The sequence below is a fragment of the Myotis myotis genome, unplaced genomic scaffold, assembly GCF_014108235.1.
Source record: "Myotis myotis isolate mMyoMyo1 unplaced genomic scaffold, mMyoMyo1.p scaffold_m19_p_3, whole genome shotgun sequence".
Classification (NCBI taxonomy): domain Eukaryota; kingdom Metazoa; phylum Chordata; class Mammalia; order Chiroptera; family Vespertilionidae; genus Myotis; species Myotis myotis.
The window spans coordinates 184,295,325-184,314,936 of record NW_023416335.1 but is presented as its reverse complement, the minus strand read 5'-3'; the positions used below and the strand labels follow the sequence as shown (position 1 = coordinate 184,314,936).

Below are 19,612 nucleotides of genomic sequence, written 5' to 3'. Positions count from 1 at the left end.
CCCTTTTAAAAAATGATTATCACTCAGCCAGCATAACTCAGTAGTTGAGCATCAACCTGTGAGCCAGTAGGTCACAGTTGAGACCTGATCCCCAATAGGGGGCATGCAGGAAGCAGCCGATCAATGATTCTCTCTCATCGTTGATGTTTCTGTCTCTCTTTTCTTCTCCCTTCCTCTCTGAAATCAATAAAAATATATTTTTAAAAAATGATTATCATATTTTCTCTTTCATGCTAACTGAGAAGGAAGGGCAGGTGACTCTTGACCTGTTTACTGCAGAGTTATTGTGCTCACACCTAGAAAATGACCATTTAACAATGAAGCTTTGATGAACCTGAACATTGATTTTTATAATATATTTCAAGTATTTGTTATGGAGATTGCAAACTGCTTACCAAACTTGTTACACAAGTTTGAATGTCCTCCCTTAAATTGTAAATGACCACACAAGCCATATATTAATGAACCTACAACTCAATTGAGCCATCTAAATTGGCTCTCTATTGTCAGTTTAGAATAAAACATTAAAGCTCTTTCTGACACGTTTGATCCAAACACAGCAAGTAGCCTCATTGTTCACCAGGATTTAGGAAAAATTAGGGAGGAGGCCATCTAGAGAAGGCTCCTTCAGGAAAGATCTGGAAAGGAAAAGGGTTCTCTAAGTCGTGCTAGTAACTCTTGCTACCTAGATGAAGATGTATTTCCTACGCAGCCCTTATCATGGGAGGAAAGAATTATTTTTTTCTCACGCAGGATTGGTGCAGATGGTGCCCGATGCCGTGACCCTAGCAAAGATCCACCGCCACGCTGGACTGATGGGACCACTGAAGGAAAACACCATCAAGAAGTGGTTCAGTCAGCACAACCACTTAAAGGCAGATTATGAAAAGGTTTGTCCAGCTGGAGCTAATTTTACATAATGCGCTTGAATACGAATATGCTCTGGTTCATTAGAAATTCTGATTTATGAAAAAGTAACTCCGAGTTCTAATGCACTCAGTCATCAGCCTAGTAACAATGACCCAGTTTAAATGATAAATTAACCAGATAAAAATTTCTGTTTTGTTTTTTTTCTGGGTCAAATTCCAGGCTATTAATAAAGACTCTCTTTGCTCAATTGCCTCCCTTATCTCACCTAAAATGATGCTCCTTCAACTACGCCCTTCAAGTTACCTCTGCCAATTTATACACAATCTCCCATTTCTAGAAATCTCCCTCCTTCCTTTGCAATACATTTCTTCTGCCAAGCTCTACTTTTTCATGCCTTATTCTTTCAATGTTTGCAAAATGCATAATAGAGTTTTAATTTTTTTTATATCTCAGTACTTGACAAAACATACTGTTTTATTGACTGCAAACATTTCCCCCCACTTTACTTCTTCTTGGCATCTGGCCAGCAGTGTACAGTTATTGGGTTCTATACCAGGGCTCCGGGTTAAGGAGAGGATTTGCTTAGAGCGCAGCCTCATTCTGCCTACCAAGACAGGAACTAGTAGATCTGGGTCCACCCAGAGGCAGGGGCACTTTTATGCTAATTCACACAAAGACACAATATGAGCTGGCATTAAACTTGCTCAGACTGTTCTGAGCACTGAAGTCTCCTCACTCTAGGCAACCCTTCAGTCCTTGCAAACCATGGTGACTGTTGGGAGGCCAAATAACAGAATTAGAAGTTATCTTGAAATCTATTTTTAGTTATTCCCCACATTGTAATTTGAGTTTTACACAAATCTCCATTTTACTGTTTTAGATGATTCCACATACATTTGCTCTTCACAGCCATGATGTGAAGAACATATTTTATCTTCAATTTATAAGTGAAGGCGTCTAGACAGATAGATTATGTGGCTTGCCCAGACACCTAGGGTACCTGAATGAAGGTGTCCCAGCATGTAGTCCAGTGACATAGACTTCCTGTCCAGCAAGTCAGCCACACCATTCGAGGAGACTCATAACTGTAGCCCAACCAATCACGCATGGTTACACCAAGGGTACTCATGGTTGCATCATTGATGAAAATGATGCACAACCAGGATACCATGTTGAAAACATAGAGTAATTTTGGCAAGATACCTCTGTTCATTAAAGAAGCATAAGCCACAATTGACTTAACAGTAATCTGTTTCTACCCACACAAGCATTCATTCATATATACTGTACCAAGACACTTTTAGACGTCGACTAGATGATCCATTTGCATAAACAACTATAAACATAAAATATTACAGATATTTCAACATAGCTTTTTCTGTGTTAAAAATTCAAATATTAAACAGCTGATATTTTAAATTTCTCTGGGATAGGCAATATTAAATCATATTGTTTCTTCTTTTACCTTGAAAAAAATCATTCAGTAATGTGTATTTGAGACATGAAACAATTTCATCAAAAAAAATCATACCAAGAATCCTCTCTAGAAATTCTGAAATTTAGCTCCATTTGAATGAAAGAGATATATTTTCCTCATTTCAATGAAAACATGTATCTATTAGGCTAAAGAAGATATCACTTCATATTCTTCTGTCACATATCAAGAACTAGTAATTTAATTATACCTTTCTCTCAGCTGAAATCTAGAAGTGGTTCTTGATTAGGTAATTTTGCTTTCATCATACTTTTTACCATTAACTCTGATGTGAATGCATTTGCTCATTTTTATGTGTGTGTTATTCTTGTGTTATTGTTTTTCAATTTATTAGGCCTTGAGCAACTTTTTCTATTCCTGTGCTGGCTGGTGTGTGGTAACGTTCATCCTGGGAGTCTGTGACCGTCACAACGACAATATCATGCTGACAAAGTCAGGCCACATGTTTCATATTGACTTTGGAAAAATTTTAGGTCATGCACAAACATTTGGAGGGATAAAGAGGTCAGTGCACAAATAATTTTTATTACAGTAATTAAGTAATATCTTATAGTGATATATAATGGCATAAATATCCAGCATTTGACTTGCTCCCAATCTCTCAAAACCCTGAAGAAAACAAACAATTAAAAAATCTAATACACTAAAAGAAATTTTTTTTCAATAGATGGTTAATGGAAAAATTAGTTTCCTAAAACAGTTAGTGGACTAAATTGGTCCTCTCCTATGTGATACGAATCCTGTTCTAGTCTGAATTATCTGAAATACAATATTTTGGGGGGTTTTAATAAACCTTGAGTGGACAATGAGGCATATATTTATGGTCTCAATGCTTCTGATATATTGCCCATAGCATTCACCACCCCTGGTCCACATATCATAAAACTAGCACACTTCCTGAACCCAATCAGTCTTAAATCATTGTAAATATAGTTAGTGAGCATCTAGATCAAGAGTCTGGGGCTACAACATTAAACAAGACATATACAAACCCTGATCTCCTTCTAGTAGAGATGACAGGCATTAAACAAGTTAACATGCAAAGAAATAATATGAGGAAATAAGGTATTTAATTTTTTTATTAAGACACTGAAGCAGAGAAATGGGATAGACAGTGACTGAGGCAGGGATGCTGTTTTAAAGAAGCCTTTTGGAAGAGATGAGAAGCAGCTGTGTAATGAGTGGTAACTGTGGAAATCCATGAGAAGAAAGAAAAGCAAAACTATCTACCATTAGCATTGAAATAAGCACGACATGTTCCAGTGACAAGAAAGCCTGAGGCCTGAAGGTGAGATAGAGAGGGGCAGGCAGTAGGAGGTAAAGGTGAGGAGTCTGGTGGAGGCCAAAACAAGTAGGCCACTGAAGACATGGTATGGAGGTTGACTTTTATTTTAAGTCCAGGGGACTAGTTAGGAGGCTATTGCAATAGTTAAGGCAAGACCTTAATGGTAAAAAAGTGATGCAAACTGACAGATTTAGGATATATTTTTAGAATGAGCCACAGAACCTGCTAAATGTTTGGGCTGAGGTGGAGGCCCAGTGTGTTAGAAGAAGAAAAGAAAATGTTCTAGATTGGCTCCTGGGTTTTTGGTTTTAGCAAATAATTATATCATTTACTAAGAAGGAAAAAGCTGTTGGTTGAATAGATTTTTTTAAATCTTATTTAAGCTGAAGCCAAGGAAACCAGAAGTATAAGGCCAATGTCCCTTGCTTTAAAAAGGATACTTCATATAAAAGTAGAAATGGGATCAAACCATTCCAAAGACTAATCAGTCATTTAGCTAAAAACAGCTCCTCCATAGAAAAAAATAATAATGTCTCCTACAATATAATGTGATGAACTTTCTCCAGATGGCCATACTTTGGTATTAAATTGCCAACATAAACTACCTAATATGAACCTTTGAGAATAAAATTGATTTCTTGCTGGACTATTGCCCTTTCATACTCATGCTTACATCACCATTTCAGAACATCTCACACTAACCATCTGTGTGACTCTGTTTAGGAAAGGTTTGCAAACATCAGGCTCTCCTCATGAGTCAGCCCAGCAACACTCTCATTTGGATTCCTTGCCCAGGCGTCCCTGAACCATTCCTCTGAATTCCATTTTCCAGAAATCTGGAAAGCCCATCTTCATGCTTAGACCAAATCTGAGGCTCTTGTAGACTTTCTAACTTTGAAGAAAGAAAGAAATCAAATATCAGTAATGAATATAAAGGTTTTCACATCCTGTACGTAAACAAGCAATCCTTCCTTATTGGTTTTAATTATGGGATTTAATTATGGGATTAGATAAATGATTCTGGGAACATTTGGCTAATCCCTATAATGAAAATACTGACAAATTTCACCAACTTTCTGAAACATAATAGTTTTTCTTCTAAAGTATTGCTTAATTATTATCTTCATTGCTCTATTTTCTCTCACAAAGATTCAAATTAAAGTGGTTCAATTATGCATACACAATTTTTCACTCAAAGTTCCACTGTAACAATGATTTCTATATAGTCATTTTTCATTGCCTAAAAGATACTCTTGTAATAAATTCTAAATTTCAGCTCAGTTTTTTGATGACTCTCTTTTAGAGGAAAAATTAAGACAGGTCTTTATTGGTGATGTCCATTGCTCTCCTAACTCATTGAGTCATTCTTTTTAGTCTTTCAGAGCATATTTCCATAGTCTATCTCATCTTTCACTTTCTTAATACTAAACTTGATGAAGTATTTCTTATAGCTTTCTTTTTAGATACTTTTAGAGAGTGTATGAGCAGTGGTTAAGGTCAGGTACCCCGGAGATAGATTGTGTGGTGTGTTTTTTAATCTGATACTAACATGTGCCAATGATATGACCTTGGACAAATGGCTTCTCTGTGCCTCAGCTTAGTCATCTATAAACAGATTGTTTTGAAGATTAAATTAATTGATATATGTAAAGAGCTTAGAAAAGTGTCTAGCATTAAGGGGTCTATACATGTTTATTGTAATTAATTATAACTAAGTATTCCAAATGAAGTGACAAGAAAAGAGAATGCATCTCTAGGTGACAATTATTTCTTTCATTTTAAATTATCAAAATATATTTTTGGTGCTTTTTGAAAAATCTTTATTATTGAAAGCATTACATGTGTCCCTTTTTTCTCCCATTGACCCCTATAGCCCACTCCTTTTTGAAACTATGTGCTTTGAAAGTCAAAAATTGAACTATTAGTCCTTTAAGTTCTCTGACTTTGAGGCTTGTTGACTAACAGACTGGATTGTACTCTCTGTCAGGTTTAGTTAGATTGTAACGTATTTCACCAAATCATGCTTGACTTCAGAAATAACTTTAGACATAAGCAGAGATGTGTTGGACCAGCTTCCAAGAGCCTGTTGTGTCTATTACTTCTCAACTCCACATTCAATGACATCACATTGGTAGACTAAAATCAGCCATAGTGGGAATGTATACATGATGAAAATTGGCAAATGTCAAAAATCACAGCTTTTTCTATAAAAAATGTGAGCTAGTGATTAAATATATATCACCACACATCATCCATTTAAAACATATGAAAAAATCATTCCAGAACTCAACAAAATAAAATGCAAACTCTGTTCTTTTCTTGTTAAATTATTTATAGCCAGGGTGGTCTAAATATTATATAGCTGTCTTCTTACAACATGGTTTATATTCTTTTCAAGTATCCATGATCATTTTGACATTATCTTCAATGGTTAATTACCACTGATTTAAAGATTTTTGATGATTTCTAATTTGAGTATTAAAATGTTTATATTCTAAATATTCTCAATTTAAAACCATCTTTGGAAAACAAAACTCCCTTAGCAGATTAAAATATTAATTTTTGTCTTGATCCAATCATCCTGGTTTGGTGCAATATTCATAATAATCCAAATGCTATACAAGTATTAATGATCTTCCACATGCTTTCTTTACTATCTTAGTTTTCTCTGAAATTCTCTGAGTCAGCCTTAGCCAGATTGTCTCAGTGGAGAGAGCGTCGGCCTGTGGACCAAAGGGTCCTGGGTTTGATTCTGGTCCAGGGCACATATCTCAGTTGCAAGCTCCTCCCCAGCCTGGGCCCTGGCCAGGGCTTATGCAAGAGGCAACCAATCGACGTGTTTCTCTCACATCGATGTTCCTCTCTGTCTTTCCCTCTCTCTTCCCCTCTCCCTAAAAAAAAAAAAAATGGAAAAATATCCTCGGGTGAGGATTAAAAAAAAAAAAGAAATTCTATGAGTCTTACTGGTTTGTTATTCACACAATTGTTTAATTTGTTATTCACACAATTGTTTAATAAGAAACATTGCAATTCTTTTTACTCAAAGAAGGCCTCATCTAAATTTTCTATAAGAAACATACACCTTCTAATAACTCTTCAACTGTGAGTGTCTTAAATGCATCTTTGTATCTTAAGCACCTAGCTAGCACCTGACACTTAACAGAGGCTCAGTCTTGGTTGATGACTACAAAAATGCCATAAACTTTATTTCTTTTGACCTGAAAAGTATAATTTTTCTAAATATAAAATTATTAATAACTTGGCATATTCTGTTTTATAACTGGAAACTTACCAAGGGATTTTTACGTAGTGGTCACTCTACTTTTGGGAGTCTGGGGGATAAGACTCAAACTTTGAGACACACTACCTCATACCATGAGGATGGCTACTATCAAACAACAGGAAACAAGTGTCAGCAAGAATGTAGATATAGTGACACACTTGTGCAATGTTAATGGGAATATAAAATGTTACTGCTGCTGTGGAAAATGGTATCTCTATTCCTTAAAAAAATAAAAATAGAATTACCATATGTTCCAGCAATTTCACTTCTGCATATATATCCCAAAGAATTAAAAGCAAGGACTAAAACAGTATTTATACATCCAAGTTCTTAGCATCATTATTCACAATAACTAAAATGTAGAAGCAACCCAAGTGTCCAACAACAGATGAATGAGTAAGCAGTATGTGTTATATACATACAACAGTATATTATTCAGCCTTAGAAGAAGAAAATTCTAATGCATACTACAACATGGATAAATCTTAAGGACATTATGCTAAACAAAATAAATTCAGTCACAAAAAGGAGAATACTGCATACTTCCACTTATAGAAGCTACTTAGAGTAGTCAGAATCATGGAGACAGAAAGTTAAATGGTGGTGGCCAGGAGTTAGGAGGAAAGAAAAATGAGGAGTTATTGTTCAATGAGTATAGAGTTTCAGTTTTATAAGATGAAAAGAATTGTGGAGATGGCTGGCAGCAATGGTTGATTCCACTGAACTGTACACTTACAAATGGTTAAGATGGTAAATTTTACATTATATTTTTTCTACAACAATGAAATCATTTTTTAAAAATGGCATACGATAAGTATCACAAAGGCTCTGCTAATCACAAAGTCAGTTCTAGGCAAATTCCTCCTAGAATTTGAATAGTGCTTTGGGTTTTCAAAGTGCTCTCACATAGACTATTTCAAGAAATAAAGGTTGCCATTGCCATTTACTTCCTATTATTTATTCTTCTTCTACTTCACCTCATTATTCCACTGTGTTTTATCACCTGGATTCTTTTGAGTAATTTTCTTTATATCTATCTGCCCCTTCTCATTAGAAATAAAAAACCAAAACCAAAAGAACAAATAAAACCAACAGTTTCTCTAGTTGAAAAAAAAATTTATTCAAAGGAAGACTTGTAGGTTTTCAGATGAAGAGAGTTGGGGATGATTTAGAAAGGAAGAAATTTTTGAGAGAGAAAGGAAATAAAATTAAAGAAATGATAGAGGGAGGAAGAGAACAACTTAGATAATAGTATAAGGACTCTGCCTTCTTGCCTATGCCCCATTGTGAACAAAGTTTGCTTAAAATGGAAGGCTCAAGTGCTGACTCCTGAGTTGGTCTAAGATACAATGTGCCTGTCAGTATTAGCATTTCATAGCCCTGAGTCTGAATCTAGTGATTAAAGAAAGACTGCAAATGTCTTCTGAGCAAGAGTCTAGTATAGTAGTAAGAACTTCATCTGGTGTTCAACTGAAGAAAGAGTACCTGATCCTATGCCAGGGGAAAAACTGATGTTAAACTTGTAAAAGATAAAATGTTCATTTCAAGTTTGATACATAAATTTTGATCATGCACATGGCAAATTTTGGGGGTGATTTAAATGTCTCAGAGGTAACCTGGAACTATTTTTGATTTTACCTTCATCCTAGAACCTAAAATGTGATACCATTATCCAATTTTACCCAAGCATTATAGTTTTGATAACTTTTTCTTCATATCCATGTTAAATTCTATTCCAAACAATTGCTGAAATTCCATTGAAAGCATAACTGTATATTTTCTCTTGAATTCAAGCTCAAGGGGGGAAATCATGGGAATTTGGAGGAGCTGGCCAGTCTCTTCCTGTCCTCATAAAATCCTGATCTACTATAAACTCACACCCAAAATATCTGACTTCGGAAAGTAGGACTAATAATTTTGAAGAGGTAGCTGTTTTAATTCCCATTTTAAATAAGGGAGATAGTGTATGAGGCTACAAGAAACTCACATCATGATCTAAAGTTACTCAGCAGTTAAAGATGAGTGACCTCCCAGAGTCTAACTTGGGACTCACAGTGCATTTATAAAAGAGGCTAGACTTTGGGAGAAAAACATGTTTTAGGTATAAGATATTATTTGTGAGGATTTCTTCAGTTAATAATTGCCAAAAGCTTGGAGATCTCAGTGTCACAAGTTGTTTCTGTAATAGTACATAAACCCTTATGTTCTCATTATATTGCACCTATGAGGCTTCCTGTGTTTTATAATTATAGAAGTCTCTATCCTATCCAATAGAGATTCCAAATTGCCTTCTCAATTAACTCATGGATATTAAAAAGGAGACTTGTGTTGGACAGCAAAATGTGCTCTCTGAAATGTAGGTCATTTGTGACATCAGGAAAAGTGTATACTTAAACATTTCTCAAAGTGCTCTCTAGTCATTTATTTGTACTCTAATTTCACCAACCACTATGATGAGAGTCTGCAAGTTTTAGAAATTTTAAAACAAGATAGTATAATATTACTATGATATTTCCAGGGGACAATAATATATGAATTTTATGAAAAAAATAGTAATTTCAGTAATAAAATGTACCTCATTACTGAAATGTACCCCATTTTGGTTCCAGGTATGAAAACATATTCAAATACTCAAATCTTTCAAACCTGGGACTAAAATTTGTGTACATCCATTTACAGACTTTTTAGTTACTCAAATGAATGCTAGATGAACTGTCTTACAAAAGGAAGAGATAAGTATGTTCACAGAGCCCAGAAGACTGATTCTACTGTCACGAGTCCTTAATAGAGTTGTCTGCCTTTCTATGCCACTCTCCATATCACCAATATTGAAATATGTAGTTCTCAAATTGCTGTGGATTATCACTGGGAGAGGTGAAAGAAAGTTCTCCTTAGTATGGTGCTGTATCATCTAGGGTAGGGAACCATATTCTAAAGGAAATAGTCAAAATTACCACTTAAATCATCATAATTACTTGAAATGCATTAGTTTCATTAATCCTCAGAGTAACTCTTTGAAGTAACTACTGTTATTTTCTCTAATTCACAAATCAAGAACTAACTCAGTTGTTAGAACTTGTCCAGACTATTCGGCAGTAGCTCGTATGACCCTTGGGAAGATGTCATGTAGGAGACTGAAATTCCCATTTCTCAATAACCCCAACACATCCTGTTTACTCTCCAGCATTGGCACAAAATGGCTGCTTCATTAGTTAGGTCCAGATGACATAGTTCCTGAATTTATGACCATGATATATAGTAAATTCAAATCTTTAACAACTACAATCAAATATGTTGTAAGATGATTGTACTGTGAGAAGCATTCAAAACCTAAGACCAAGTGTTAAAGTAGCAGAGCCATTTTCTCATCCATGGGCAATATACTTGGTTATGTGTGAAAAGGCAGGCATAATTGCTTATTCTCTTTTAATTTTTTTTAGATATATTTTTTTATTGACTTTAGAGAGGAAGGGAGAGGAAGAGAGAGATAGAAACATCAATGATGAAAGAGAATCATTCATTGGCTGCCTCCTGCAAGCCCCCCACTGGGGATCAAGTCTGCAACCCCGGCATGTGCCCTTGACTGGAATCGAACCCTGGGCCCTTCAGTCTGCAGGATGATACTCTATCCACTGAGCCAAGCCAGTTAGGGCATGTAATTTTTTTCTTACCTTTAACAAATGTAAATTCTTAATGATAGTGATCTTGGTATTCTTGTGACTTTATATAAAGGGATGATATCTACAGTATGGTTAAAATGGAAGTTTATGCATAAGTAATAACAAACAACAAATTATTAATTGTCCTGATATTTCCCATATCAATTTATTTACCTCCTTAATAAGTAGTATTTGTAATAGAAATATTCTTAAATTTCACCAAAACATGTATATTTTGAAACTACTACTCATTTCTCACTAATATTGGAAATATATAAAATACTCTCAGCAATTTTAAAGAATAGTGATTTGAACAAAAGACTGATCATGTTAATAAAAAGATTAACTTTGACAACAAAATGGCAAAACCATAACAAATAAGTTTATTCACATGCCCTTCCCACATAAATGTTAAATTATCACAAACTCTTCACTGTGTAAACTATGTTTATTTACTGTTTCATTCATTTCATATAACAGAATATCAACAAAATGTAGTTTGAGACATTAAGAACACAAAAGAAGATAAAATATTTTTTCTACTCTTGAAAATCACACAGATCATTTGTGAGGAAAAAATTTATAAGACTACTAGAGATTATAAAGAATAGAATATATTAGCTATAGGGCTAGATAAAAAGGTAAGGTAAAGTAAAAGAGAAATCAGCAAGGGGTAGGTTACTTACAGAAGACTTCTTATAAGAAAAAAATTTTTGATCAATTATCTAAGTTATTGGGTGTTTCCTAGAAATAGGAAGCAAAACAGGTAGAAGATCAAAGCTATAGAAGCAGGAACAGGTGGGTCTTGGACAAGTAATGGTTAAAACAGTAATCTGAACAAATGTAGTATAGTCACAACAAAAAGTTTTTGGTGTATTCGCACAACTATAAATGAGATATTTTCTACATATGATTCAGAATTCAGTAATTGTATAGACTGTAAGAGATCAAATAGTTTCCAATCTTCCTCCTTGCAACAACCAATTTATTTCTCAGATTCATAAGTATTACTTAAACTTGAGATATGGATTCTAGTACATGGATTCTGCAATCTGGGATTAGGTTCACATTTGAGTAGACTGATAAACCAATTCCCAGCTATGACTCCTACAGTCTGTAGAAACGGGGTAGGGTTTTATTTCACCTGTGAGGCTTCTTTCCATTTATAGAAAAACTTTAGTCTAATTTTGTTATTTTAAAAATTGCTCAGAAGTTAGCCATGTAGCATGGTTGAGCATTAACCTATGAACCAGGATTTGATTCCTGGTCAGGGCACATGCCCGAGTTGCAGGCTCAGTTCCCAGTGGGGGGTATGCAGGAGGCAGCTGATGGATGATTCTTTCTCATCATTGATGTTTCTATCTCTCTCTTCCTCTCTGAAATCAATAAAAATATACTTTTTAAAAGAAGAAGTTAGCCATGTAAATCATATAGGAATGATGCAAGATTTATATTGTTGAGTACACTGAAAATTTAGACTATGATATTTAAATACAGCTAAAATTATGTTCATTATTATGATTAGTTTACATTTCTCTAACTTGGATATTTCTTTTGTATTTGACTTGCACTATGGTGTTTCTTCATCTGATTTATAATGTTGGTTGCCATTAAAGAAGGAAATGTGTTATCACACAAATTTGAACATAACTACAAGAACTTTCCAAGAAAAATCAATTTGGTGAAACATTTTTCTCTATTGAAGAGAAAAGCAAAAAGTAATTCAGGAAGTTGTAATTTTAAGACTCTTAAAATTATTTCAGAAATTCCATTCAATAACCCTTAGTTAGGCCAAATCAGCATAAAAAATTTTTTGTATTTTTCTTATTCGGTGAGTTAGGCTTAATCACAGAGAGGTTTCCAATCTTTTCTTTGATAGTTTCTATTAGAAGTGCTAACCCTTCATCTCAGGTATCTTTGTGTCTCAAATAACATGAAAAAAAAAAAAGACAAAACATTAAAGGAACCATCTCTCTGGTCCTTTGCTTACTTTTTTCCAACCATGGGACTATAGGGGGTGATATTTCTTATATACCAACATGGTCAGCTTATATTTCCTCCTTTCTGATAAGTAATTTTATTGGGCCTAGTGTGAAATGAAATATGGCTACGTCTTTTTTTCCTTAATAAGCATATGATAGTGAATTAATAATATCTGCTTTTTTCATAGACTGCCTTCTGAAAGACCTTGTCATTACATATTTCAGCTTTTACCTGAAACTCTTTTCTAAAGGGTCAGCATATTTTCAAAGAAAAAACAAACAAACAAAAAAAAAACATGATCTTTCTGATCATTTCAAAATTTAGTAGTAAATGTGTTTTCTGTAAAATCACCTTCATTATTAATTTGTCCTTACATTAATTTTAATGGATAGTATTCCCATCGCATATAACTTGGAATTAAACATTTGAAACAATATAGGTTGACATTGTAAAATAACTTGTCCTTCCCTCTCTGTTGCAGGCCTGCTATATTACCCAAAGTCTACAATTAGTTTCTCCAGTTGTCCTACAATGAATGAGGTTCATCCATTAGAACAGAGAGAAAATAACTACAAAAAATTAATGGAAATAAGTTGTTGTAACTGCCTAATTTAATCCTACAAACCACTTCTCCTGCTTAAGGTTGCTATTGTTTTTGGTTTATAGGGACCGAGCCCCTTTTATTTTTACTTCAGAGATGGAATACTTTATTACAGAGGGTGGGAAAAACCCACAGCATTTCCAAGATTTTGTGGAGCTTTGTTGTCGAGCTTATAATATTGTCAGAAGGCATAGTCAACTACTTTTGAACCTCCTAGAAATGGTAAGTCCCTTGTGGCAATAACAAAAATAATAAGCTTCATTTATGTCTGTCTTTGGGCAGTCCATTTTTGCTAATAGCTTGGAGTTCCCCAAAGAGCTATTCAAAATAGAAAGAAATGAACAAACTAAAAGTACCATTGTATAACTTATAAACACATTTCTTAATGAGTCATTACATTAGTTCACAGTTATTGTTGCAAACATTTCTATTCAATAATATTGATATAATCAGGGGTTATCTCAGTATATTTTTATTAAATCAAGGACAGTAATTTAAAATATTGTATCAGTTGTATTGTTTTCAGAATTTTTTCAAAAGTGCTTTAAAAACAATCACATTCACACATTACGGCAATCCAGTGATGTAAACGAGGCAAGGATTTTTCCTGGCTCTCTCTTAATCACTGCCTTTGATCACTTGCCTATTTTTCAGATTAGAAAGTGAGGGTCAAAAATGTGGGGTGACTTGCTAGCAATTCAACTAGAGCATGCTACATTTAGTAGTATATATTGGGTCTGCTGAGTCATGGTCCTATATGCTCTCTGCTGACCAAAGGGGAAAATTTAATGTTTCATCCCACTATCCAATACAAAGAGATGATGATCATGTATGCAGGGTGAGAGGGGAGAGATCTATTAAAATATCTTCTTGGAAAAGAATGTAGTGATTCATTTGGTCACATACATACACACTAGATGTAAGAGAAATACACCTTTGGAAATCAGTATGATGTTCGGAGTCAGTGAGATTATCAAAAAAATAGAGGCCCGGTGCATGAAATTCGTGCACTGGGCAGTGGAGAGGGGTCCCTCAGCCCAGCCTGCACCCTCTTGCAGTCCAGGACCCCTCACTCCTTACTGCCCTCCTGCTTGCTGCTCCTTACCACTCGGCTCACTGCTCCTTAGTGCTGCCGCAGAGGTGGGAGAGGCTCCTGCCACCACTGCCGCTGCCCTCACCAGCCATGAGCCTGGTTTCTGGCAGAGCGGGGCTTCCCCTGTGGGAGCGCACTGACCACCAGGGGGCAGATCCTGCATTGAGCATCTGTTCCCTGGTGGTCAATGTGCATCATAGTGACCGGTTGTTCTGGTTGTTCTGCCATAATGGTCGCTTAGGCTTTTATTATATAGATAACTGGTTTAGCCCAACTGCTTGAGTGTGGACCCATGAACCAGGAGTTCACCAGTTTGGTTCCCTTATGGGGCACATGCCCAGGTTGCTAGCTCCATCTCCAGTTGGGGGTGTGCTGGAGGCAGCCCATCAAGGTTTTTCATTGATGTTACTATCTCTTTATCCCTCTCCCTTCCTCCCTCTCTAAAATCAATTTTAAAAAAAAAAAAAAACATGTTAAAACAAAAACTGGTTTAGAGGCTTCAGTTGACAATAATTGTACTTGATGTTATTAAAAGCAAAAACTTGGTAATCAGGTCTTCCTGTGTTTGAATCCTAGTTTGGCATTTTACTGGCTACGTTCTTCGGAGTATATTACTTAACTTCGGTAAAACTCTGTTTTTCTATCTATTAATGAAAATAATAGAGCATCTACCTTTTAGATGTAGGATTGATGAATGCACACCTAATAGCAAATGCTTTGCATGAACACCATGCTAAGATCTTTATGTGTATTAATTGATTACATTTCATAATAACCCTAATAGATTATTAATATAAAGCATTTAACACAGCATCTGCCATATAGTAGGGTTCAGTTAATTTATTATACTAGAGCCTTGTTAATCTATAAGAGTACTATCCAATACAGTATCTTCTAGTCACATGTGGTTATTTAAATTTAATTTGTATTGAATAAATTTTAAATTCAGCTCCTTAGTCTCACTAGCCACATTTCAAGTGCTCAATAGCACTCCAGTGGACACACATGATTAGTAGCACCACATTGAACAGCACAGCTATAAAACATTCCCATCACTGCAGAAAAGTTGTTAGGTAATACTGAACAAATGTTGACCTTATTATAATGAATATTTTACTTGGATCCTTGTTTTAACTTTAAAATAATATATGTACCTTACTTCTCTTTTGTCTTGAAAAATTGAGAATTTCTAAAAATATTATAAACATGTAGCCCTACAAACAGACATTGGTTCCTTCATATGTAAATTGGATATATATAAGGTTCTGTCCATCTCCAGAATCTTCAAGTTGGCTTTCCAATAGTAATCAGTGACTCATAGGGGTAGGCTGTATTTTATCTCCCAATTCTATTAGGCCATATTGTAATCATGAGATGCCTATGGTTCATAATCTGTGTTTATACCACAAAAGAAATTATACAAGGACTGAGTCTGTGACCTTGACTCTACTTTCATAAAAAATATTCAGGTAGGATCTACTCTAATATCTACCTGGGCTCTGGCAGGCTCTAACTCATGAATCCATGAGCTCTTGAGTATTTACTATATGCCAGAAATTGGGGAGGATACGTTATCATATGAAACCCAGTTAGACTTAAAATTTTCAATTTGTTAAGGAAGAAAAAGTTCATGTACACAGTAACTGAGCTTTTCTAAGTGTCCATAATGCTGTCAATAACTACATACAAGAGTAAGTAGCATACTAACTACTATTTGAACCAGTCACAGACATTTCAAAGCAAACCCAAAGCAGAAAAGCATAAATAGAGTTTATGCTGTTTCTCAGGAGACACTAAAATTATGCTGAATGATAATAAGTGAGCACACTAATGTGAAAGAACGGCTTTTTAAAAAAAAATCGATTCAGAAAACTATCAGTGAACTTTTTTCTCTTATTTAGTAAGCTTTTCTGCCTACCTAAAAAGAAAACTGCTAACATGAGTCATAATACATTAAACAATCATTAAATTATAGAATTAATGTAACCTTATTTCATTTAAAATGTAGATGTGTGTTATTTTAACCAAGTATTTAAAAAATTCTCATAACATGCTATTAAAATCAGATGTTGAAGGTTTCTGGTATATAACATATCCAAGAAAATCTCTCCATGTTTTAATTACTCAAGTCTTGACTTTGAGACTAAGGAAGAAAATTTTCAGTGAAAAATACTGATTCAGATAAAGCATATAATGTTAGATTTAGGCTGTCACAGTAATTGGAACAGAGATCAGAGGCAATGTGAACCAATTAGACCAATGAACAAATATATATATGTAAAACTACAGTGTGTTATTCCCTCTGCTCTGGTCATTTACCTCTCAATTTTCTTCTTTTCAGGTTTCACATGGCATTCTGTAGATAATCAAAGCGTTAGTAAAGGTTTCAGGATCACACTTTCCATACTATAGCTTCTTATAATAAAAACTAAATTTAAATTTATGAAAGACTATTTTCTACCTATGTGGATAATCTACAGTTCCCTCAATTCTCTCTCAAACTGACTCTTTTTTAAAAAAAATATATTTTATTGATTTTTCACAGAGAGGAAGGGAGAGAGAGAGTTAGAAACATCGATGAGAGAGAAACATCGATCAGCTGCCTCCTGTACATCTCCCACTGGGGATGTGCCCCGCAACCCAGGTACATGCCCTTGGCTGGAATCGAACCTGGGACCTTTCAGTCCGCAGGCCGACGCTCTATCCACTGAGCCAAACAGGTTTTGGCTCAAACTGACTCTTGATGTGTAAACTTCTCTAAAAAGAACTCAATGTACCACACCAGGACACAGATATAATTGGAGAAATATTTGATATGAGTCATAAATTCTATCTTTCATGAATGATCAATAGCCAGAACTATGAACACAAGCATGTGGTAAGTCCACTATAGAGTTAATGGCTCATACTCGGTAAGAAGCAGCATGTATCCAGATATCCACAGTCCTTCATATTTACTCCTGAGAAAATTGGGGGGGAAATAATCCATGAAATCCCCATCTTGCTGAAAAGCACAACATCTGCAGGAGACTCAAGAGTGTCGCTGGCTGAATTCACTAGCATAAAATCCTGTATTTCATCAGCTTTCCTCTCATTAAAAAATCAATACCAGCTATTTGGAAGGTTCCCAAAGAACATAGGGACCATTCACCCATTTTAAGATGTTTTTCACACCCATTATTATGTCAGATATTTCCCAGCAGAAATCTGTCTGACTTCTCTTTGTGGTGGTAAGACTGCTGGCTTTCTGAAGCACAGCTATCAAAATAGATTTGGATTTAGTAGGAGAATAGAAGTAGAAATGTTTTTAAGGTCTCTATCCTTTAAAAAGGAACTTATCTGTTCATTACTTGTATGAGCCACCCTTTCCCTTTCCTACAGTTGCAATTGAAGTCATTCCCCTTGTAATCTATGCTAGGAGACACTTGAACAACATCTCTGAGGGCCAGAGAACAGACATGGCTAAATGGGCTCAGGTCTGAGGCAATCCTTACTCAGACGTACTGATTCATAGCAGTTGAAGCTTCCCTTCTAAGGAATGGAGACCATCAACAAAGCCTAAATCAGCACTTGCTACCTTTAATCAGCTACATGACAAGGAGAGAGCTGGGGTTTTGATTTTAAGCTGGCTGTAGTTCACACTCATGTGGTGTGTGTGTGTGTGTGTGTGTGTGTGTGTGTGTGTGTGTGTGTGTGTTGGAAGAAGAAGGAGTAAGCATAGGGTCTACTTCCCAAGGAAATGTTTGACAGAGTCCTAAGCAAGCAGGTGTGAATTCACGGTATCTATGGAAACTAGAAAGCTATTCAGATCTAGGAAAGAAGTATTTTCTCAGCAAATGGACAATCACAGTGTGATAAGGGGGAAAAGTGCCTCAGTAAGTACACAGATGTCTCTAGAACTCAAAGTACAGAACTGATAAGATAAAGCCTAATCTAGACTCTTGTTGCTTTTGAGAACATATCTCCCTAGGGGTGATTTTAAGCTTAGTAGTTGAATGTTGGACTTCTTATAGGTTTTCAATGCTAACAGGGTCAGGTATTTTTTATTAATTCATTCACTTATATATGCATTCATTATTTCACAGACATTCATTAAGTTCTAACTATTTACAAAGCAGCATACTAGGCATAGATGATTCAACATTGAATAAAAATCCAGTGCCTGTTCTCAATGAACTTAAAATCTAATATGAAAAACATATACATGAACAAAATATAGTAAAATCTTGGCAGCCATAAGTACTGTGGAAGAGGTAGGACTAAGATATGACTATAGTACAAAGAAAGCAGCAATTAAATCTTATCAAGAGGATCTATGGGGCTTCAAGGATGAAGAAACATTTATCTGAGTCTTTAGAAAGAATTCCAATAGACAAGGAGGAAGAGGAAAGGAATTCTGACTGAAATCTTATCTAATAAAAGAGTAATATGTAAATTAACCATCACTCCATGACAAATATGGCAGCGCCCATAGTGGCCAGGGCGGGACACTGGTGGCATCGCCCCGGCAATGCAAGCCTAGTGTCTGCGCCACAGCCATGTGGAGGAAGGGGAAGGGAGGGGCCCCCGGGGCGAGGTACGCTGGTGTCGTTGCAGGCCGGTCTGAGGGACCTTCCCCCCTCCCGGTGCATGAATTTCATGCACAGGGCCTCTAGTAAAAATATAAGTACATGTGAAGGCTTAAAGATCATGGGCATAACATGTGTTGGAAAAGGAAGAAATCAAGTGTACCATCTGTGATACAGATGAAGAGTTATGTGGACAAGAAGAGTGAAGTGACATATCACAGTGAGATTATGAAAGACATTTACAGCAAGAAATGTATTTTGGACTCTAATATATAAACACCCAAGAACCTGGAAGTTTCTTTGTTTTTAATGAAGGGAACACCATCATCTAGCTCATATTTCAGGGTGATAACTGGGAAGTTATGTAATTAGAGAGAGGGGTTGGCGAACTAGAAAAAGGGTATTAAAGTTCTCTAAGCAAATGAAGATGAGGAGCTGAACTAGGGCAGTAATTGCAATGGAAAGGCAGATGAATACAAGAGACTGTTGAGGCAGTTTTTATAGAATTAAGTAATTGATACTGGAAATTGGGAGGAAGAAGGAATCAAAGCAAATATGAATTTTTTGTTAGTTGGACAGTGGTGGAAGTAAAAATGGAGATATAAAACAGGAAGAGGAGGAAGAGTCTATAGGAGATGAGAATTTGTTCAAATTTAATCATGTATTTGAGATGTTTGATCATCCATGAGAAGAGACATTGAGAACTTTGCAGGACCCCCTAATCCATTTTCATGGTTCCAATTACTATATACATGTTACTGACTCCCAAATCTAT

General features: G+C 35.5%; 1 protein-coding gene across 1 annotated transcript in view; it reads left to right on the top strand.

Moving 5' to 3' along the window:
* PIK3C2G (phosphatidylinositol-4-phosphate 3-kinase catalytic subunit type 2 gamma) overlaps positions 1–19,612 on the top strand; it is a 289,697-nt gene that overhangs the window by 202,695 nt on the left and 67,390 nt on the right. Inside the window, exons 23-25 of the mRNA XM_036301543.1 lie at positions 754–890; positions 2,700–2,869; positions 13,242–13,398. Coding sequence (XP_036157436.1) covers positions 754–890; positions 2,700–2,869; positions 13,242–13,398 — 464 coding nt within the window. The remainder of the gene's footprint in view (positions 1–753; positions 891–2,699; positions 2,870–13,241; positions 13,399–19,612) is intronic.